General features: G+C 33.0%; 2 protein-coding genes across 2 annotated transcripts; one reads left to right on the top strand and one right to left on the bottom strand.

Moving 5' to 3' along the window:
- Positions 1–4,257: 4,257 nt before the first annotated feature.
- On the top strand, positions 4,258–9,469 carry LOC123315968. Its single transcript, XM_044901879.1, has 5 exons — positions 4,258–4,607; positions 5,339–5,354; positions 8,778–8,811; positions 8,873–8,929; positions 9,170–9,469. Exons 1-5 carry the CDS (start codon positions 4,367–4,369, stop codon positions 9,467–9,469), a joined length of 648 nt encoding a protein of 215 aa, XP_044757814.1. The 5' UTR covers positions 4,258–4,366.
- A 3,723-nt stretch (positions 9,470–13,192) lies between these two features.
- On the bottom strand, positions 13,193–14,413 carry LOC123315810 (protein atonal-like). Its single transcript, XM_044901670.1, has one exon. The coding sequence runs from the start codon at positions 13,890–13,892 to the stop codon at positions 13,527–13,529; it is 366 nt and encodes a 121-aa protein (XP_044757605.1). The 5' UTR covers positions 13,893–14,413; the 3' UTR covers positions 13,193–13,526.
- Between the last annotated feature and the right edge of the window lie 10,482 nt (positions 14,414–24,895).

Raw genomic sequence — 24,895 nt, 5'->3', positions numbered from 1 at the left:
TTTCATCCGTTATTCCCTTAAAGTCGATTTTATAACTTGGTGTGATAGGAAGAAGTTAAAACATATTAATAAGAAAGTCTACTTGCATATTTTGAGAGTAAGAAAGATCTAAAAGAATCCACATGATATGGACTCAATATTGAAGAACGGTGGTTAAAAAATTAAAAATGTTGGAAAATGTATAATATCTGATATATAACAATAAGACTAACATTATAAGCTTTGTAGTTAAAAATAGAAATTCAGGAAAAAAACACTAAGATTTATTGCACGTCCAGTAATGGAAAGTGGTTTCTGATACGCTTTCTTGGTTCAGTAGAGAACCAAAGGAACACCGAGATCAGGTGATAAAATATACGCAAAAGCAAAATTTTTTTAATCAAGCGTTGAATTCAATTGTGAATTTCAACTAGCAAAAGATTACACAAATTCAAAGCAATATTGATATCAGGCAGTTAACTAATACTCTCATGCCTGTTTGCACCAATCCCCCTTAAAATGAGTACTTAACTAAGCGTAGCTTAAAGTTAAGGGACGCTTAATTTTATTTCCAGTTGCACGACTGCGGCTTAACAGAATCTTAAGTAAGGGGCCCTTAAGTTTTGATATCTAGTGATATTGCAGTTTTTTATTTTGGTGCAACTTCATTCTAGTCCAATAAAGCCTTTTCATTGGTTGGCCGGTTGAAGATGATCGTTGTCATTTCATTAACCTAACTTTATTGTCCTGTCAGTCAGTGTCAAGTAAACTATTTTTATCAAGCTCCACGACAAGAGATTTAGAGGCTGGAGTACCCCAAGGGTCAGTGCTTGGGCCACTTCTGTACAACATATACATTCACGATATTCCGAAGAATCCAAGAACCATGCTAACGTTATATGCTGACGACACAGGCATAGCAACTCGACACTGCAACCCAGAAGTAATAGAACGAGTTCTACAAGAGCCAAGCAATATTATTACAGAAGAGAAGACTGCGACCCACAACGAATCTAGAAGTTGACGGCGAAGAAATCGACTGGAAAAATGAAGCTAAATATTTAGGAATAACGCTTGACAAAGGACTTACTTGGAAAAGTCATATCAAAAAAGCAATCGAAAAAACGAAAGCAGCGATGAATAGACTTTACCCTTTAATAGGAAGAAGAAGCCACATGTCGAAAGAGACAAAATTGAAGATAAATAATTGAAAGATAAAAGGAACAAGTTAATTTTTCATTTCAATATCTCTCAAAATCAAAGCCGTTGCTAGGCCTCAACTGACTTATGGATCAGTTGCCTGGGGTTTCGCGGCAAAGAGCCACATCAAAAGAATTCAGGCCAATGAAAACAAGCTGCTATGATGTGCAATCGATGCACCTTGGTTTGTCCCCCTGCTACACAAAAAAAAATATTATCAAATAGTGACAACTTTTTGTTGTTGAATTAGCATTATTATTGATAATGAAATGGATTGTCAAATAAAAGGTACTTGACGTTATTAGAAAAACCACAGCAGTTCTGCAGCCAGTTTATGGGTTCAACAAATTATTCATTCAAATCGTGCTGACAAGAGCACGTATTTGAAAATCAGCGCCTAGTCGAAAACTTTCTATTGACGTTCAAGCATAGAATTTCTATGGAAAGAAAAAGATGTTTAAAGCCCGTTTGCAACAGCCGAGAATTCTCTACAAAATTCTCGCAAGAAAACGGCAGAGATTATTTTGTACGCAACTGAACAGAGAATTCTACCGAAAGTGCGTATGTAACGGTAAATAATTCACGGCGCATGAAATCTCGAGTAAATTTTCTAGAGAATTCTCGGCTGTTGCAAACGGGCTCTAGGAATTAATCTCGTTCAATGAAACGGTGCATATGCCCATTATTATATGTGCTAATGCAACAGGATCCCATAAGTTAAAAATGCTTGTTGTTGGAAAGTCTGCAAAAGCTTTGGCAATCCTCATATTCTAGAATCATACACAGGTCAGAAAAGGTTGGATATCAAGACTTTCATTAAGTGAATGGTTTCTGTGAGGAATTCGTCCCCTCTGTAAAGCCCGTTTGTAACAGCCGAGAATTCTCTGGAGAATTCCGTACCAAATTATGGTAACAAAACGGCAGAGATTATTTTGTATGCAAATGAACAGCGAATTCTACCGAAAGTGCGTATGTAACGGTAAAGAATTCACGGAGCATGAATTATCGAGTAAATTCTCTAGAGAATTCTCGGCTGTTGCAAACGGGCTTAAGAAAAAAATTTTTAACCAAAAGCTCTTTCGTTACTGATTAACGCACCAGACTCAGAGCATCCGCAATGGATCTAGAAAGTGACGATAATGAAATTTCATGTATGTACCTCTAATATCTAACTGTACACCAATGGATCAAAACGTAATACAAACTGTAAATAACTATTACAGAAAAAATCTATTCCAGAAAATTTTAGCATCAGAAACTGACCTTCAACCGAATTTGAAAAGCATAGACTTGATTTGTTTTCATTAGATGAAACATGGCACGAAGTCAAGAAAATCGTGGAGACCATTGCTGCACACAGGAAGCATACGTTGATGGTGATAATAATATTCCTTTGAACAATCTAGTGAAGAAGCTAAAAGAATCAAAAAAAGCGAAAAGAATGAAGTGAAGCTGTTAACCCAACAATTATGCAATAACATAATTCCTCTGAAGAATCAGAAGAATGGATTGCAGGAAGTATCCATGATTGCGAAATTTTCCTAACTGATTAAGATATTGTTGAGGAAACAAAAATTATATGGAAACTAGTGATAGCTCTTTAAGTGACGATCAAAAAATTTGCAGTCGGTGATAAAAGCTGAAAACGAAAATCCTCGATTTTTTTTTACAAATGCATTCACTGGGCATCCGAAAACGATATTTCAGACGAACAAATAGAGATGCTCATCAAATAGAAAAATAAACTGGCTGTTCAAAAAAAGTTGATTCGAAAATACAAAAAATCATTATATATCAAGGTAAGTTTTTTGTAATAGTTTCAATTTATTATTAATATATAGGTATTCGGATTTCAAGAAGAATTCATTTTGTTTAATAAACAATTTATGACATTAATTGGCCGTATGGAGGGGTGGCTGTAGTTAGTTGATGAAAGATAGTGCACCTACTCCTTTTAGCTCATCAGTAAATACGTGAACGTACAAACCATTGGCTAGAACACCCAACACCTCATCTTTGGCTTTCCATATCTCCAGACTTATCTACTTATCCAATAGAAATGATACAATTTAAAATGGTTAGTATGGCAACACGGCGTAATATTTTTTGTATTTGAGATATTTGTGTTCAGTAGCTTATGCCATTTACTCATGGACAGATACATGCTTCAGAAACGTTCAGGAATTGTTTGATTCTTTCATCAACATCAGTAATAATTTGTGAATACTGAGACAAATTTGAGGAGAATCCATAGACGACAAATATCGACAAACTTTTTGTCTTATTGTAAAAGAATTTGAAAGTGAATTTTCAAGATACAAGAGAAAAGTGAAGTTAATCAATGTCGTTTATAATTTCTCTCGCTATTCCCAAATTATCACTGATGTTAATGAAAGAATTTGAAAATTTCTAAACGTTGTTCAAGCCTGCATCTTTTCCTACTGAACACAAATTACTTGAGAAATACAAAAATATCACCATGTTCCATGCTAACCAGTTCAAATTGTATCATTTCCATTGGAAAACCCTTTATTTTTGATTTTGTAAAATATGTAGATGCCTAGAAAGATGAAACAAGCGGAATAATTTTAAACCCCTAGGTACGATTAGGTCAAATCGATTCCATTTACCAAAGATCTGTTTTTTGGTTTAGCCTGTTCTTTGCAAGGAACAACGAATTTTCAGCCAAAAATCATCTCAAACGATTAGGTCTCATTGATAAAGAATTCTGTTATAAATTCTTGAAAAAATGGAATTGTATCTGAAAATCACACATCCGTGCTTGCACTCATGGTCTATCTATACTAATATTTCATAGAAATTCAATATATGGCATTTTCTCCTACTTGAAAATTCTATATTTTTTCGTAAACAAGAGAACGGAGCTTCCGGATTATTTTTTTTTTTTCAAATTATATTGATTGTATTCTGAATATTTGTTATCTGAATGAAGAAGTTTATAAACTAATATTGAAAATATATTTTTGCGCATACCCAATTAGCTTAAAACTGGCAGCATCGTATTTTGTGGCATGTTCAGTAGGAAATGAAATTGTCAGTACTATTCAGTTTATTTAGGTAGAAAACTTTAACGAAAAATAATCAACAATAATTTTAATTTTTGGTACTGTCAGTGTTTGAAACCCCAGTGTGTAACACCAATAAAACTCTCTCCTCCATTCCCTGCATGATGGGCAACTCTATGATGGCCATAATGAGCAGGATGATGAGCATGCCCTATTCTTTTTACAACAGCGTTGAATCCAGAATGTGGATCGGCAGTATATTCTACCAGCCTTGTAGTACCATCAGCTTCTTTCAGGGTGTATGCACCTTTCACATGATTTCCATCTCTATGTTCCCATTGGGATTTAACGTCATGGGTGTGAGGATCATGAACGCCGTAACTGAATTTATAATGTGCAGGAGCCTGAAAAGAAGATAAATTAGAAACATTCTCTCTTGAGAAATTATTACGCCTTACTTGATGTTCCTCATGGGCCCAAACTGCTAAAGAAGCAACGGAGATAAACAGCTACAATAAGAAAAATGCATAAAAATTATTGATGAAAACTTAACTATTAATTTTTCAAAGAAAGGGTTATGTTTATGAGGTAAAAGCAGTTAATATTTTAACTGCAAAACTGTTATTATCATAACAGTTTTGCAGAACCTTAGTACTCACAATTGATTTGAACATTTTTGATGATGAGCGATTGTCGAATGATAAAAATAGAACTTCCATTTGGATTTATATATCTACATTTTATTACAAAATTGAGTACTCCTATGCAAAAAATTAATATGAATGGAATTTTACGCACTATTACTCAACTTGACCAATAAATTCACCAATTCATAATTCGGCCAAGTAATCAATTGTTTCGTTTCACGCCTGGCAATATCGCAATACTTCACACAATACTTCCTTTCACTAAAATCGTAATTCTTCGTGCCTTCGTTTTTCTACTTCTCGCACCACTTTTTAAAATATGGTTATTTGAATAATTTTTGGGTATTAATTTTTGGTGGACATAATCTGAATGAGGAAATAGCGTACCACTTTTCCCATTTTATTGAATCAATGAATACCCGTTATCAGTTATCACCATGGGGTAGTTCCCATATTTCGCAGTGTCACAATATCCCGTGTTTACAGGATGGGCCAATTCTGCGTGAGAAAAAACTCTCATCAGATGATTTCATCCCTCATTTATACAATGCAATTTTCGTATTCATAAGAGTTTTACATAATAAGAGAAAAATATTTCGAAAAAATCTCATTCATACCTTACCGTAACCCACGACAAAAAGGAAAGCCAGCGTTGGTTGACTTGAAATACATTTAAAAAAGATTCAATAAATTTAAACATTTCATCGCAATAAAAAAAAATATTCAATGAAAAACCTCAATCATCCTCAACAACAAAAGGTCTTTCCATTCCTGATACAAAAAGTTTAGATTGCCTTTTGAAACAACCCAACCATGCACCTTTCATATCCTATAGGGTGCATGACATACTCTTCAATTGAACGTGCAAAGTTCATTTATAATCAAAATTGACCCGTTCGAGCATTTTCTATAAAATAATTAATATACCAAAGAATTGTACACACTGTTTGCTTCTTATAATGTACAGAGTGTTTCACGTAAAAGAGTCACTGGATTTCGGACTTATTCGTTGAGCCAAATTAAATATGTGATGAATCATATATCTTTCAAATGTAATATATTATGATTCATGTTAACACTGTGTTACCTTATTTGTGCATACTTTTAATGGAATTTATCCTGTATGTGTTCTATCACTGATAAATAAATAAATAAGAGGGCTATCCAGTCATGCAATCGAAAAAACTATCGAATATGAGTGGTAAAAATCGTAACGGAATTGTCTAACCCTAATTCATTCTCTAACGACAAATTTTTTTTGCATATTATCAGAATGCACAATCTCTTCTAAATCCAAACTCAAAAAAATATAATGGTTATTTTTTATTTATTTCAATTAATTTAGTTTAAAATCACTCTAAGGATTTAAAATCAACCTTTGGAAAATATATCCAAGTTGTGCATGATTCAATAGATACTTGAGGTCACTTTGGAGTTTTGAAGTTCCTCTGGATAATTTTAAATGAAAATGCTAATTCAATATGAAAGCATCATTATATTTTTTATATATATATTTATTTTATATAAGCAAAATATTTTTTGATATATTTTACAAGAAAAATCAGGAACACCTGAAACTGGACTTTGGGATGAACAATCAAAAGTTAGAAATAATCAATACATTTCAATTCAGGAAACCAGTCAAATCTAAAAAAATTTTTTAAACGATTTTTTCTCAATAACTTATTTCCATTTCTGTATTCGATAGTTTCTCCCATATAGCACATTTAAATTGCCCTTGGAAAACACCATCTTTCTTATGGTTCACTTCCTAATTTTGCTAGATGAATAGGTCACACAATCCAGTGACCCCCTGCTCAAGTGAAACAGACTATACAGGCTGGGCAAAATTGGGGATACCTGAACTACAACTTTTTCAACCCAACGAGAAAGAGGAAATTCACGGCACATTACTGTCGTTATTTTTCGAACAACTAATAATGCCATCAACTGAAATCCTCTTTTCTTTTGTTTTCGAGCTATAGGCCAATATTAAAATTTTGGTCATTATTTCCGTTTCAGTTTGTGCTAGGATGTTGAAATGAAAACATTATAGAGATACTTTTTTTATAGCAATCCAGTGTCGTACTATAATTGTTTCCAACAGGTATATTTGCTGAGCTACAACATAAAGATATGTGTTTTCTTATGAAAACAGTAGTTGTGAATGACTGAAGGCGATGTGTGATATATTTCTGAAAGGAGAAAAAATTGCAATTCTTTCTAAGTCATTTCAAACAACTGTTTTCATAAGAAAAAACACAACTTTATGTTATAGCTCAGCAAATAAACCTGTCATCATAGTAGGCCCCTGGATTGCTTTAAAAAATTGTCTCCATATTGTTTTTTTCCAACATCCTAGCACAAACATAAACGGAGATAATGACTAAAGTTGAAATCGCCCAAATTTCAATTTTGGCCCATATAATGTATATGCAGTTGTTGGCATTATAAGTTTCTCGAAAAAAGTCGACCGTAATGTACCGTTCATTATCTCGTTGGGTTAAAAAGTTGTAGTTAAGGTATCACCAATTTTGCCCAACCTGTACATTATACTCCTTTCACTTTTATCAAAGTACTGGGTTAGCCATGAAAATTTGTCACATTCCACACTGTAAAGTACGAAAATGAGAGGTTATGATGGTTGTCAAAAGTTTTTAAAGTAGGTATGTTGTCCGTTCTACCTAAAGTGATACATATTTTATAATAATGTGAAAATATGAATTCGAAAATATATAATGAACATAACTGACGTTAATAGATACAAATTGATTGAAGCATTGAATGGATTCCAAATGTAGTTTTGCATGAAAAGGACAAGTGGTCAGTTTTTCAATACACATATTTAATTTTGTTAAGGATCAAAATTAAATTATGGTCACATAATTCTCTCAGTACACATACAGGTACTTGTACCTAGGTGTACTCATTACAATATTTTGATTCTTGATATAAATGTACGGCTCTTCACTGCTATTGTAATATTTAAAATTGAGATAAATAAATAATTGAAATTGAAATTCAATAACATGCAGTTACTTGGAAAGAGTCTATGTTGGTTATCTCTTTGGCTATATGTTGAAGACGTTTCATCGTTATGAGTTATGACATTAACGACATTTCATGAGTGCCAACCTTACTCCGTTATAGTTAGAAAAACTTAAGAAAATTACTTCATTGCCAACCGAGTGCTTTTATAAAAGTGATTGGAGTAAAACTAATCACTCCTCGCTTCCGTAGTCATCTACTTAACTTTGGCATCCTTCAGCATGTGATAAATGGGTTCGCAACTTAATTTATAATTTTTTTCTCGAAGGACATTGAATGGATTCATAATACCCATAGCCCTATGAATTCTATTTCCTTCAAAATGAAAAGCATAACGTTAATCTCTTCAATGACATTTTTTTCTTTTCTCTTCAGAAATTACGTTTCATTAGTACTCATTAGTACACAGACATAACGGGGATCCGCCGCTTATGAGCTACTGCATGCCTATCACAGATTTTATACTAAAAATTGAGCTCTTGAATGATGAAAATCTTGTAGACATACATGCGTTAATTTTTGTGAACTTCATTTGCTTTGTTTTACAATCATTCCGAAAAATTTTAGGAGTTCTATTCACGAAGCTGGAATTCACAGCACCATCATGAAGGTATTGTAAATAGCTGTGGTCGCTTTTTATGGTTTGTTGAGCAAGTCACTCGTGCATCACTAATAGAAGCTAGTGGTCGGGACTTATTGACTTTACTGCCATCAAAACTGGGCCAAATAATACGACATTCATAATTTCGTCAAACTCTGGTTTTTTACCCATGGTTTCTATCACAATTTGTTTCATATGAAATATATCAGCAACAGGGATAATAGAAGATATAAAATAACTTTCTGCATTGTCCATAATCATTCGTTCCTGTTCTAGCATCTCAACAACAACAATCATGAACTCTTTTGTAGTAAGTTTGACGAATTTCAATGTACCACATGTATTCTTATTTTCGCAATTCTTTCTTGCAGATAGCTTTTTTAGTTTTTGTGGCAGTAATTTCTGCGCTACCTCATCATGAACATCACGTAAGTATACTTTCCGCTCATTCTTTTTTTTTTTTCAAAAAATTTCAACTGTTGTTGAAACCAATATAATTCAGCTAATTTTATAGAGATTCATTATAACAATTAATTTTCCTTTTGGTCTGAGGATTCCATTCAATGTAAATATATTATAGATATTATAAAACTAATAGGTTTCATAATAGTAATTCTCTTATAATAAAATCACAAAAAAAGCTTCATGATCTTTTTTATCTCTTACAGGCCCCAACACATTACAAATTTGAATACGGAGTACATGATCCCCATACTCATGATGTGAAATCTCAATGGGAACATAGAGATGGAGACAATGTGAAAGGCGCCTATACTTTAAAAGAAGCTGATGGTACTACTAGATTGGTGGAATATACTGCTGGGCCTCATACTGGATTCAATGCTGTTGTGAAAAGAATAGGACATGCTCATCATCCAGCTCATTATGGTCATCATGGCGGTGCCCATCACGGAGGACATGGGGGAGATAGTTTCGTTGGTGTAACCCATTGGGGTTTCCATTATTGAAGAAAAAATCAGATTTTTTTTCTTTTGCTTTCAAAGACTATCAATAGTATTTTTTGTATGAATTCTAAAATAAAATTGTTTTGTTTGAATTCAGTTTTTTCGTGTCTTGACTAACAGTAATAATTTTAATCAGTTTTTATTTCCACTTGGAATATTTAACTCAGAAAGAAAATTTTCAAGGTATACTCCATTCACTTTTATTTTAGCAGTCGGTTGGCCATAGAAATTTGACACATTTCACTCTGTATAGTACGAAAATGTGGGGTTATGACACTTGTCAAAACATTTTTGGGTTTTAAATCAACGCTGTGTTGCCCGTTCTACGTAGAAGTTTCTGTTATTACGTATTTTATCGCAATGTCGAAAATATGTGACGAACATAATTGAAGTTCATACAAACTGATTTACGGCATACCAAATCCAGTTATTTGCATGGAAAATACAAGAGATCAGTATAATATCATAATATGCACTAGCTTGAGGAGAGTTAATGTTCGTTATCTTCTTTGGCTAAAGTTTGAATACGTTACATCAGTTGTAGATTTCAAAATTATGAACCCGAAGATGAAATGCATATGATGCAGTGGTTGGGAATGGTAATCTCCCGAAGGAATTAACAGATAATTACAAGAATTTTAAATTCTTCAACAAAATCATCTTGCATCATGTAAGTGAAAGGAATTAAAGGAAGTTTCAAATCAAGATGAACTTCACCTTTGAAAAAAAATTTCACATGAATAAACAATTAACAGAACAACTGGCGCGTATTTGTGGCTGTTCATCTTAATAAATTGATATAATAATATCAATATCAATATCGATGGAGAGTACTCCATTTGGGGCCTTGACGATGGCAAATTGGCTAGTTCAATTCAGATCGTAACACTTGTTGATATCGGCGGATGGTATGCATCTGAATTTATCCTTATTAATAATAATGATAATAATTAGGTATTCATTGGTCCCTTAAGACATTTACAATGTACAGGACAAGTCAAATGAAAAATGGAAAAATCAATTTTCGAGAACTTATTCTACGATGACATTAATCGAAAATCATGTAGTAGCTTTTCACATTAATTCACCTGAACATAAAATTTCTTAAATGTCACCACTTTTTTGGGTCTCCCAATATAGAAGGAAATTCTTTGTCCTCTTCTTCATTCACAATCTTTCTGATGGTGGAAATATTCAGCTGAAATATAAGTCGCTTAGATTCAGATGAAACATTATATAAATTCTCTATTCTCTTACATTCAATATGTTCGCTACCGTCTGACGTATTGTGGATTTTAGAATATCAGGTTAGAACTATATGAATGAGCGGACCTGAATTATAAATAGCACTTCCTGAAACCTTGTTGTCTCTTTTTTCAATCACTTTCGGCATTTTCGTCATAAAAATTGATATTAGTTGTGGCAACGGCGTTATTATATTAACGACATTTCATGAGTGCCAACCTTACTCCATTCTAGTTACAAAAACTTGAAAAAATTATTTCATGGCCAACCGACTGCTAAAATAAATGTGAATGATGTATATGTATACAGGGTGTTCTACAAGCTCTATGATAAACTTTGACAGATGGTAGCTGTGCTTATTCTGAACATTTTTTTTCCTATGAACATATATCGGATTTGTTTTTGTTTAGAAGATACAAACATTTGAAAAATAAAAATTTTATATTCAAATCATAATAATTGATGGAAATTTTGGAACTATAAAAATTGTTCAAAGTGTCCACCTTTGAATGCAAGCTTTACATCGACGACTTAAAGATGCAGTTACTCGGCGGGTCAGATTTGGGTCGTTTCGTATTTGGTTTGCTGCATCTTGAATTCTATCAAGTAATTGTTAATGAAATTGGATTTCAACATATTAAACAAGCTGCTTCATATGACCCCATAAATAAAAATCTAAGGGATTTATATTAGGTGAACGAGATGGCCATTGTATTGGTCCTCCTTGACCTATCCATTTATTCGGGACATGTTCATTCAGCCAACTGACTACTTGTCTCCCTTTATGTCAGTCTATGTGGTGGTGCACCAATGCACCATCGTGCTGATACCACGTATTTCCAACAATGTTGAGCTCTGAGTTATCAATGTAGTCAAAATAAAAGTATTTAAATAAAAAAATTTTATACAAATCTGCATTTACACGATCATTTATAACATGTACTGGCATCAAATCATTGTTGAAAATCTCACCCCAAACGTTTACACTGAAACGTTGCTGACATCGTCTTTGTCTAATGGCATATGGATTCTGCAGTCCCATAAATGTTCATTATGGTTATTGTTGATACCATTCTCAGTGACATATCAACCGATATTTTCTGTCGGCCTACTTAATCAAAACATGAAAACTTGTAACTCCTAAACGAAAACGAATCGGATCTATGTTCAAAGGAAAAAAATGGTCAAAAGAAGCACATCTTCCTTCTGTCAAAGTTTGTCATAGAGCTTGTAGAACATTATGTATAAGTGAAGTGGCTATTGGAAAAACATAAACTAAATTTTTCCTCTTCCATTAATAAGTTACATTTTGAGAAAAAATGGTGATTTCATTAAATGGTGCTGTTTCCCTAGCAAATGATTTTATGCAAAAATTGGCAAACATGTCTAGAGCTGTCAACCTAACAGTTCACACATCAGGATTAATTAAAAATAACATAATGGGGCTACTACAGATTTTTGTTCAGAATTCTTTTTTCCAATTATATAGGTATTTCCTATACAAGAATAAGTTGTCGTAACAGTTGCGGATTTTCAAATCGTCAGGTGTTATGTATCTGAATATCATTCACTCATAAAAATTTTTTAGCACCCAACATTCCCTGAAAATAAACAATTTCATATATATTCAACAATAACATCATATTATGTGTAGAGGTACTTGAATATTTCACCAACTTCACAATCGAATTCAAAACTAAAAGGAAACACTAATTCTTTACTTCAAGTGCATAATATGATACAAAATATATTGATTGCAGAAATTATAATGGTTTTTTCCCATCGTATAAATAGAGATCCGCTCTATTCTTGTAATTGTAGATTTTCTCAATCCCACGCTCCCTTACTGAATAGACCTAGTTCTTATATTTTTGGAGGATGTAGGCACTTACGACGAATATAAAGAGCAATAGAATGAATAAAAATCCGGTTTCCTCAGAATTGAACAAAATCCTTACTGGGGTTGGAATACAATTCAACTACATTGAATCAATCACTGATTTCATATTCCATGATATTAAATCCAGTGTTCTTTTAAAATGACTGGTTCATAGTATATCAGACATAAAATTCCCTGCCATTTTCTCATGAATTGATCGTGAAAATTCCTTATATATCACCAGAAGTCATAGCTCCGGAAGGCTTCTCCCAATTTTACAATATCCTTCTTCACAAGAACTATGATAAATCTTGGCAGAAAATCTGATTTTTCGTTGAATTAAAACTAATTCAAAAAAGTTTTCATTGGATTTCAAATATAATTCACCAAATCAGAAGATATCGCTATTTTCAACAAACTGTAAATTTCTTTGTGGAAACTTCAACGTCCGATAAAGGCAGCAACTTTTAGCTATATGGCTGAAAGGGAAATCGGGATTTGAGGAAAAGACATGAGTTAATTTAAATCATTTATTATTGATTGTTGTTTACTCTCATTTGAGACGAATTGGCACAATTTTCAATTTGGTAGTCACAGCTAAATTTCTCACATAAAATACTGCTGCGGTAAAATGCTAATATTAAAACTTAAAATTAATTAACAATTATTTACACACAACTATGTACAAAATTTTGATACTTATAAAGAGATAAACCTTGAGTTAAATAATAAGCTAGAATAACATCGTTATTGAAAAAATCGTTTAAATTACAATTTCCTTGTGACGATCATAGAAAGATGTTCGAAAAATGTATGCAGAACGTACTTACAATTTACAAGGAATAATAACACTTCAGTAAAGATTTTCTCTATATTCAAATAAACTTTGGCTTCGAGAACTGGCAACGATATGGTAAGGAGAGAACAGCACCTGTATTATGATTGTCTCTGATCCAAGAGGTCGTACAGGGCAGAGATGTATGTTTGGGCCATTTGAAGTGTTTCGTACTTGGACAACTGCCTATCTTGACCCAGTTGAGGTAGGAAAGTCCTCAGTCTATCGAAAGCCTGATTCAAATTCTGCATTCTCCTCCTTTCTCTAGCATTGGCTGCCAATCTTCTTTTCCTCAATACCAAAGGGGTAACGCGGCTTTTGCTCCGTTCTGAAGGGGTTGGAGAAGTGCTTTGGTAACCCTCTTCGTGGTAACTTTCGTAACTCGAGGTTGAAGATGTGGACCACTCGGTAACGTTCTGCTGGGGTCCCAACATATAGAGGTAACTATAAGCGTCGGCGGATTCCATCGTGAACTTGCGTTTATCGAATTCGCGCACCAAAAAAGACGTACTGGAAGCTCGGAACAAGTTACACCGAAGAACTTCGAACGAGAAATGTGGTTTTCGGCTACCTGTTGACCCTTATATTGAGCGGGTAGCCCTCGCCACCCCTCGGGGGTCATGGCTTGTGGTTCCGCCCCTGTAGCGCGTGCCTTCTGTCCAATGGTCGTACAGGATTAGGGTCAGTAAATTTGTTTATTCCAATTACTCCTCATGCCACATGACGGCCAATTGGAAAACTTTTATTACCCTAACAGGATGGGGTATTTGTTGTACGCACGAGTTACATTTTTTGTTATGTTGTTACTGAAACGATTATTATGTAAGTGGTCACTTTAATCGGTGTGGCGGTCAGTGTGAATAGTTAAATAGGAGGATTGGATTTCGTATAGGCAGGTAGGTAATTTGGCCTGTTCTTTTGATCTGTTATGTTTATTCTTGAAGAAACTCTTGAAAGTGAAAAATATGGTTGTAATAAAAATTACATATTGGTGTTCAGCATAATTTCAGTGAAACTTGTACATGTAATCATTTTCGTTGAGTGCATGTTTTTTATCCTGAGTTTTGATTTTCTACAAAGTTTCTCATTGAGTGATTATTGTATAAGTGTCTTCATTTCATCGTTCGGAATAATACCTACTTGATAATAAAATGATTGCGACATAACTGTTTTCGTTTTCCAGACACAACTCAAATGGAGAAGAAATGAATAAGTCTTTCATATATTATCATCTTGAAAATACATTCACTCATCTTCAGGATCAAGAAACTGAAGTATTTGTTATTATAACTTGTTTTTCAACATAATTCTCAACTGATTTAGATTTATCGAAACTCTTTCTTTGGACCATTCGTAGGAAATTAAAATGAACAAGGGTTGTGATTCGAGCATTCGTTCAATAATTTTAATCTCAGCACTGTGATTTGCCTTTACCATTGCCGATATTCAAACTTACAACAAAAATGTTCATTGGTTTAGGCTACATTTATTGAATTTTTGTTTTTGTTACCATCTGTTGTAGAACTGAAATTATTTTATTCACCAAAAGCAAAGGTGATAATCAGAGCTAATTCAACTTAAAATTGATGAATGTTGAATTCATACATTTCTCATCTGTTTTTCTATGTGAAGCATAAATAATAATCTACCATCTAGGCTGGTGTTTTTTCGCATTTGGTTTTCTAATAAATGATGAGGAGATTCATTCATCTCTGAGATAGAACTGGAACAGAAAAAGTTTTGAGTTTTACCTATAACATATCAATCATACATCTTTTATATCAATCGCAAAAATGATTCTAATAATTATTATTTATTATTTGTACCCACTGGAGGTTTTTTTGTCAATCATATCTGGAATAAAAATTATTATTCAAAATGGCAGCCAATATAATTTTACAATCAATTGGGACTTTTTTCAAAGTTTCGAATGAGATTAACACAAAAAGTTTTCTACAGCTGGATTCATTTTCCTGAAACAGAATTGATATAAGTTTTAAATGGCAAGTAAACTTCTGTATTTTTGTGAATTCCAAATCATTTATTGAATAAACGTTTTCATTTTAATTTGAGAAATTCAGAAAACATTGACGTGCATGTTTCAAAAATCTTTCTCTTAAGTATAGTGACCACATTCTTTCCAATGGGTCAGATTCAACCAAATGTTCTCTTATGATAATTTCGTATCAATTCAATTTATACTTTCCTAATCAGGAATGAATTTTTAGAGTTAATTTTTCATCATACACTCATCCGATCAAGAATCAAGGTAAATTCAAGGAATTTGTGTTCATTTTATTCTTTCAATACCTGATGATGAATACTTAAAGACTATACAAACTTTACTTACTTTCTCGAATGATATCAATGAAAGATTTCCGAAATTCATAAATCAAATCAGGAATAAATTCAAAGAGTTCATTTTTCATATACCGAATCAAGGTAAATTAAAAAAATCAAGGAATATGTGTTCATTTTATTCTTTTTACCTGAAGACTATACAAACCTTACTTACTTTCTCGAATTAAATCAATGAAAAATTTCCAATATTTATAAATTCATAAATCAAATCAGGAATAAATCACCTGATCAAGGTGGATTGAGAAAATCAAGGAATATGAATGTGTTCATTTCATTCCTTTAATACCAGAAAAATATACAAACCTTACCTACTTACATTCTCGAATTGAATCAATGAAAGATTTCTGATATTTATAAATTCATAAATCAAAAACACAAAGTCTTCAAGGCCTATTTGTTGGTGGGGGTAAGTTTTCAATATGTGCTTTCCCAGTATATTTTCGAAAAATGCTATAAAAGAATTTCAACTAGACCTTTCGAAGTTTTTCTGATGCATGATGGTTGTATTATACTTTCTTGTCTTCTTGCCAGAAGAACTCCTCGAAGCTACCAATATTACTTATATTCTATTACGTTTATGGTCGTTTTGGATTAGTTCGAACGAAATTATCGAAATCACATAAGTGTTATGGAAAGAATGCCACAAAAAATAGTAATAAGAAATACACTATAACTTATTTGGTGGCAGGAACATAATTGGCATGACAATCTCTAATTTCATTGACATTGGTCAATAAAGTTTTTTGTATTTCTTTTCCGTTTTTTGTTTGATGAAAGCAGTATTATTTACCTTTTCCTTCTCTTTTTCTGCTCTTCTTTTTGTTTCAGATATAATTTCGAGACGGAGAGAGGATAAAGAAGTTTTATGCCAACGGAAAAGCTCTTCAGTATTAAAAGCTTATTTTGTAAGAAAATTTAACATCAGTAACACTACTCACGGAGAGACAATAATTTGTCACTTAGGTTTTTCCTCAAGCCTACCGCCGAATGTTGATGTATAGGTAGGGGAGAGTTCCTTTGAATCGGACGGCCCATGAACCGGACGCTACAGTTTTCTACTACACTCGATGGTAATTTAGCACCCTTTACGTAAATCCCATTTTTGCCACAAGGCGCGAGCCACAGGGTCGGCCATTTTCCAAGAGATATCGATCGATGTTGCAAAAATAGGATTTACGTAAAGGATGCTAAATTACTATCGAGTGTAGTAGAAAACTGTAGCGTCCGGTTCTTGGGCCGTCCGATTCAAAGGAACTCTCCCCTACACTTACTTCTGCTAAAACTCATACATTTGCTATATTGTTCAATAATTAAAATGTATTGCTGACATTCGAAAGAATATATAAGTATACCTACATACCTACCTATATATCAGAATATAAGTGATATTTGTGTTTATGCCCATTCAAAAATTATAACTATTTGTTTTCATTTTTGATATCCATTACCACTTTATTATAAACTTGATACTCATGGTGAACTTACTCCCATTACCCCCCTACTAAATCCGCCCTTGCATCGAATTCATGAATAATCGGAATAATCGTTTCAGTCTAAAACGTTTATGACCTGATATAAGTACCTACTAGTCAATATATCCGTTAATTGTATAATTTGTGTATACCTATTTAATAACACTATATTGACATCTGGGGCCCACAGCAAGATTTTTAGTTGCAGAATTCAGATTGGTATTGGGAACCCCTACATCAATCACATATATACCTATAGGTCTATACAGTGATCGAAGATATTTTGAATTCGATAGTGTTGTTTATGTTCTTGATCAAATTGAACACATTGAGGATGTTATTTTATCAATTTTGAATTCTGATTGATTTGCTCTATTATTGAATTTCCAATACAATTTAGGAACTTGATATTTGCGATTATCTAGAAATTCAAACTGAAGGATAATAGTAAGACAAGTGCAAGCAAACAAGGAACATATTGTAGAAAACTAATATCGAAAAAATAGCTGAGTGAGTTTTCACACTTTCTTGTAAAATATTATCACCCACTCCATCTATTCCTCGTCACACAATTCCTCACTTCCGATACAAATTGCAAACGAAATCTACAAAAATTGGAAGTCATCAAATGTCGGTAGATTACAACTACCAGATAGAGACCACAATCAGTTCATTTTCAAAGCAGCAGCGAAAAGGAGATAAGATCCATAGAACCTGTTACATCGTTAAAAAGAGCAGAGTCATGCAATATCCCTGAAATTTCGGAATCAACACTACTGAAGAGAAATTCGTCGATGTTCAATACATTTTTTTCGCTTCCCCTAATTTTGTGGTGGATTTTGTTTAACGAGGTATAATGTGAAAGCGCACACCCGATTAAAATCTCCACAAAAGAGTCAACATATGGTCGCTCTGATACAGGGACTCCATGAAGATTGGGTTATTAGTAATCATGTTAAGAATACCCACAAAATTTAGGAGGAAGTCGAGTTCCTTTATAGTAGTAGTAGGTATGATCAGGTTAACACGCAACTCAAATGAATCAAGAATTTATATACCTATCGATCTTTGATGAGTTAACTTCCGGAGCATCTTAATTAGTCTATTTTTCAATAAAATAAAATAAGTTGATTGAAATGCCACTCAGTAATAATTGGAATATTTGAATAGATTTTTTCGCGGTGTCAATTCTAAACGGATTCTGAATCCGTTCTTTTGCACAGTAGTGAATTGAAATTCCGAATTTCCACCAACGCAAAATTAACGAAACAATCCGGTGAGCTTCATTGTATGATATGACGTCAGCAAAAGGAAAATATCGTTGCCATAGTCCCAAAACAATCCTAGCTTTAACTGCTGACCTAAGTTAGATACCTACAGTAGCGGATCCAGGGGGAAGCACGAGCCCCCTGTGCCTCCCCTCAAGAGTAAAAACTCCTCCCTCGCTTGCACTAATCTTTCATATGATATTTAAACCTATTCCCGAAAATTTACGTCAGTGGATACTGGTAAGGTATTGAGATTGAGGGGGGGGGGGGGTGGTCAACTTGAAGCCCGCAAGGCCGCAACCCTAATTTTGATTATTTAGAGAATGTAGCGTGTAGCCGTCGTACCAGCTTACGTATGCGCCAGGCGGTATGCAACCACACACACATTCGTATGCGATTCGCCGATATATAGATATTCTCTATCTAGATTCTAGAATATCGTTTCACTTTACATATTTTATATGTTACTTGGAATATTAAACGAAATAATAAGAAACAAAAACCATTTATTAGTTTTTGAACAATATTATTTTATACAGGGTGATTCATAACTATTGGGACATAGGCTAAGGGCAGATTGTTTGGACCAAAATATGTCGATAGGACCAAATATGCCTCAATAAAATATTGCTGTGGAAAAAGATAGAGGGCGTTAAAGTTGAATTTTTTTTTCGTTTTTTGCTAATAATTTCACTACATATTTTTCCATCCGTCTTTAAGAAAAACACAATTGAACAGTTCAGAGCATCGGAAGGGGATTTGAAGTAACGATTTATTCATTTTATTTCTTTATTTCGACGATAAAGCATAATTAAAAACAATGTAACATAAAAAGAATGAACTTAAATTAAATGTTCTACGTGGCCTCCTCCAACTTCTATGCTTTTTCTAATTCTTTTAATAAAGGACTTCCGAACTTCGAAGAAAATATTATTCGGTCCCAATATAAAAAATTGAACATTAACGCCCTCTATCTTTTTCCACAGCAATATTTTATACAGGTATATTTAGTCCTATCGCCATATTTTGGTCCAAACAATGTCCCAATCATTATGAATCACCCTGTATATTTAGATTGCATTCGATAAATAGTAGTCGATTTTAATAATCAATAAATCTAAGTAGTCAAATATGAATATTCAGACAACACAGTAACGAGATTTGAAGAAAAACACAATTTTATTCGGTATTCATTATTTTTTCCGATTTGATTGAACCTTATTTGCTTGGTATAGCAGCGAAACCTAAAATTCAGGACCGGCTCCTTAAAATTCGATTAAATAAAAATATGGCCATAAAACAATTTATGAAAATAGAAAAATGATTTGGAAAGTACAGAATAAGGCATAAGCTCGGGCATAAGTTATTTCATAATTGGCATTCGGTTTTAATAAGAACTCCATTGTAGGAGGTTTGGCCACTTTATTGTAAAATCTTCAGATTTATAAAACTTTAATTCACTTTATTCACTCATGGCACTGTTGAACAACAAACAAATTGTGAACAAAACATAAAACATGCGGCAACGTATTCAGGTACGTTTTTGATGAATTTCGAATTTACTGGTATTAAGAGTATTCAAATTTTATTCAAAACGTTTTGCCAGTACCTGCTCCTACGAAATGAGAATACTGACGCAGTGTAATTTCAACACGATGAAGCACCTCCTCATTTTTGTGTAAATATTCAAAATTTCATAGAAAAAAACTTTGGGAATAGATGGATATACGGAAGGTCCACACTCATGACCAGCACGTTTCTCCGAATTTGAACCCTATTTAACTATTTCATCTGGAGAGACCTGAAATCCAAAGAGTACGCCACAAAAATAAATTCGAGGTAAGAACTAATGCAAATAATTTAAAATTCTGGCAGCGAATTGAGAAAAAGTACAATTATGTTGAGAAAAGCTTCCAAAATATTTTGGAAATAGGTCGTAAATACATTGAGTAGAATGGAGGACATTTTGAATAGCTCCTATTTAAATTTGCCTGCACGGAAAGGCAGCATACATCAATATTCGTAATTGTGTACGATCCTAATTTATTATTTATTATTTGTTGTCGTTTCCTAACTAGTTTTGATATTCTTTTTCAAAATAAGAATAATTTTTTTTCAACTACATGCACCTATATGTGTCATAATACCTTAGATTAATGAAACTATGCATAATACACAGATTCAAAAGTTTTGCATCACCCTAAATCTCCGAAAGTAAAAATGTTTTCTCATATATAATTGGAGTGTGGACTAATAAATGGAAAAGATTTAAGTGAAAAAATGCACCTACAGTTTGTGTACATAATTGTTCACTATTCACCTTTATTTCAGAAAGAGAGTACCTATTCTCGAGAAAACATAAAGTTACAAAATGATCGTTTATGTTTGGGAAATGATAACCAAAACTCTACTTAAAAATGAGTATTTATTTCGTCCTCTATCATCTATACAGGCTTGGAGACGCCTACCCATATTGGTTACCAGTTTAGCGATATACTGCTGAGGGATATTGAGCCATTCCTCCTGAGCGGCTTGAACAAGGTCCTGTAAACTTCTGGAGAATTCGTGCGGACTGTTATTAACCTTCTGAGTATTCAAGTTTGAATTGGAGCTAATCAGAATCAAAATGGCATTAGTCAAAATCAAATTGGCAACATCAATTTCAAACTGGCATTAATCAGAAGCAAATCGGCAATAATAAATTTCAATTTGGCATTAATCTATTGCAAATTGAAAATAAACAAAATCAAATTGGGAATTCTGGATTTGAATTCCCCATTGGAATAAAATATGTGAATGAAAAAATTTATTGAATGATATACACAATAAATAACGTAATTAATTAAAACCATTCGGAAAAACGAATTTTCTCAAAAATTTATATCTTGCATATCGAATTCATAAAAGAATGATATGGGCGATGAATTTTGCTCAATTAACAATCGTTACCTAGCCAATATTGTTATGAACGATTTTCTCTAATCTCTGCAAATTGTGCAAATTCTCAACAGATTCTCAATGAGTTATCATAAAAAGAGATGATTTCAGCCCCTTATTGTGTTTCAGAATCAACGTTTATAACTGTTTACTGTTGTTTGAATATTATTTATTTCATTTCGCAAACAATATTTGGGAGCCTCCTAATACACTTAGTAGGTACATAATACTTGTTTCAACCAAAAAATCAAAAAAAATATGGATCTGTGTGATCAAATGATTCAGCTTCATTCGAACTTTGATATTGGAATTTTACAGTTGCAATTTTATTTTGTTTATTGTCAATTTGCTGCTGATTAATGCCAGTTTGAAATTGATGTTGAACTTGAAAATGTATAGTACGATGAGGTCGAGCATTATCGTCCATAAAAACGAAAGAGTCGCCCACTATAACCTTATATTACAATCTCCCTGAGGTATCTATCTCCAGTCCTTGTGCCCTGAATATGGTAAATATTGTATTAAAGGTGTACAAATCCAAATGTTTCACCATTAAGTAGCCAAAACTTCTACTTCAATTTTTCTTCACTACATTTCACATTTTTTCTAACGATGAAGTACCCATGTATTGAAACTGACTGCTCAATCATGAAATACTTTTGGTGTTATTCAGTTTCAGTTATATTACAGTTCATTCAAATTTTACTCAGCCGGTCCTGAATTTTAGGTTTTGCTGTTATTCCATTCGATGAGGATATCCACTCAACATATGCTAAACATTGAATAGAATATACCGAGGTCCGAGTGGTTCCGAAGTTATGGCTTGCAAAAATTATGGACCAAATGAATAAAGCACCCTGTATCTTGTACAATTAGCATCGTGACCCTACAAATATAGGTTATCTGTAATCGTTTGTGTGTCCTCTACTCGTAGTTGAGCTATGTACACTTAACTATGAAACACCCTGTATAACCTAATAGGAATTCTCCAAACCTAAATATTTCAAAGTATAGGTAATGCACTATTAAGTAGCGAGGTATTTTTCAATGTAACAGCGAAGTGATTGTACCGAAATTATATTTTTTTTTATGCTTCAGTTTGATACAGGGTCTTTACAAAAGATTGTTACTTCGCAGACGCTTTGCTTCGCATCATCATTCTGACCCAATCTGAGAACGCCCATTTCAATATATTATTTGAGTTTTGTAATTTAAGTCACAAAAATAATGAATAAATCAAATTGAGTGAAAATTATGTTCTTGATCTGGGGATACTTTTCAAGATACCTATCCAAATCGAATTGTAACATTTCTGCGAATCAAGAGAGCATGAATAATTATATTCGGAATTGATACCTCTGTTTTTCACAGCCAGAAAGCGGCAAAAAGATATGTCAAATCGAAGTACGATAAATAAGTATAGGGTTCATTTTCGGAAGGAAAATGTACCTCGGGTAAGTATGACCAAAAAACCACAGATAAATCTGAACGTTTAACGCTCTGCCCAAACTTAAATGCCGGTATTATTAGATTATAATCACTGCTAATGGTTTCGGTCGAACTCTTAGTACATCATCAATCTGTCATTAACACTTCGACAAAATGACCCATATTTTTTGCCGAAAATACCCAAAGATATCTGCTGATACCTCTTCCGACACCCTTTACTTACCGTTTCTCATATGTCGAAGTTTTTCTATAGAATTATCTGATTATTTTACAATCAGTAACTGTAAATGGCGCCAACTAGGGATAGTAAATTCTATATCATTTCTTTTTTATGTTTGAATTCACACTAGATAATATCTTTCTCTCTTCTTGAAGAAGTTCTCGTAGGAGAGAGAAGTGATTCATACCATTTCTCGGCCATTTCTCAACTCATCTTATCTGTACTTCATTGATCCTTATGTTTTGAAGAATTAATAAATTCATTTATTATTGTCTCTTCGTTTCCGGAGAATCGAAAACAATTTCTTCGATATCCCAAAGACAAGTGTAAAAATCTCTCAAAAGGACAATTTTGTCCTGCAAAAATCTTTCAAAGTACATTATTGGGTTGTAAAATTGGAAGTGTGTATTGCAATGTGATCACTTGATTATGAATTTTAATTTATATAAAAAGATTTCTAGAATGTTTGGTTATAACGAATGCATGCATATAAAATTCATTGTGAAGCATTGGTCTATTTATATCGAATTATCACATAATCATATAACTAAATATAATAAATCCAAGATTAGAATTTAAACATGAATTTCCAACAGGGTTAACTAAGAAATTTCAAGAAACACAACCCACCAGCTCAATGTTCTCAGCAATCTGTATATTTTCTATATCTATAGGTACATTTTCAAGTTCAAATTGGCGGTAATCAGAATCAAAAGGACTTTAGTCAAAATCGAATTGAATATCAAACTGGCGTTAATCAGAACCAAATTGGCAATAATCAATTTCAATCTGGCATTACTCAACTGCAAATTGACAATAAACGAAATCAAATTGGCAATTCTAAATTTGAATTCTCTATTGGATTAATCTACCTAGAATTCTGGCAATGTTTGTGCTCTAATTCGTTTTTCTCTATCCTCTGGGTACACAATACACCTACATCATTTATTCTTTTCATCATCCTGCGGCGGTTCAGAAAAATATGTTTTGTAAAAGTCCCTTGGTTTCAGAGTAAAACGAGATTTTCGAAAATTACACCCTCTGCCACTCTTTTTGGTAGCCAGACTCTAAATGAAGGAATTTTTCTCAATATGTTTTTTTGGATAGTTTTCCTCGATAGATGAACTATCGAAAGATTCATGATTTTTGGAGCCCATGCATAGTGGCCACTATATGAGGTCTAATGCATGCTCAACACCTTGTAATGAAGGATTGCTTTATTTTGCTTGCATGTCTCATTTCAGTTGGTAAAATTTTTAAAATCACTGTTTACATCAAACCAATAGATCTCAGCTAATTTTGATAGGAATTTATTAATTTATTTTGTATTAAATGTTGGAAATACCGTGAGTTATGCCATTTATCCCAATAAAAAAGTCATGTTTTGGCACTCAAGTAACCATATTTTTTCCACACCGTATTAGGTTAAAGTCAGAACAAAATGATCAAAAGAGGATATTTGAGTTAGGTTTTTGTTAAAAAAAATCTATGCATGCGCCCCAAAAATCATGAAAAGGTAAGATTCGATAACACGACTCTACAAAAAAATTTTTGTTCTTTGTCCTAACGTTTATACTAGGATTTTCCGGTTAATTATGCACAAAAACGAAAAGAAAATAACTTTTTTTGGTATAAAGTTTGCTTTTGTGATAGTTATAGTATTAATAGTTGTTCTTCATTTTTTTTTTAATTTTTAATAATTCAAAAAGACCGTCCGTTGAGAGCATTGAACTAAAGAAAGTTCAATGGTTGAGAGTGGGGTG

This window comes from Coccinella septempunctata, chromosome 6 (assembly GCF_907165205.1).
Source record: "Coccinella septempunctata chromosome 6, icCocSept1.1, whole genome shotgun sequence".
NCBI classification, from domain to species: Eukaryota; Metazoa; Arthropoda; class Insecta; order Coleoptera; family Coccinellidae; genus Coccinella; species Coccinella septempunctata.
This window is presented reverse-complemented; position numbering and strand designations above follow the sequence as displayed.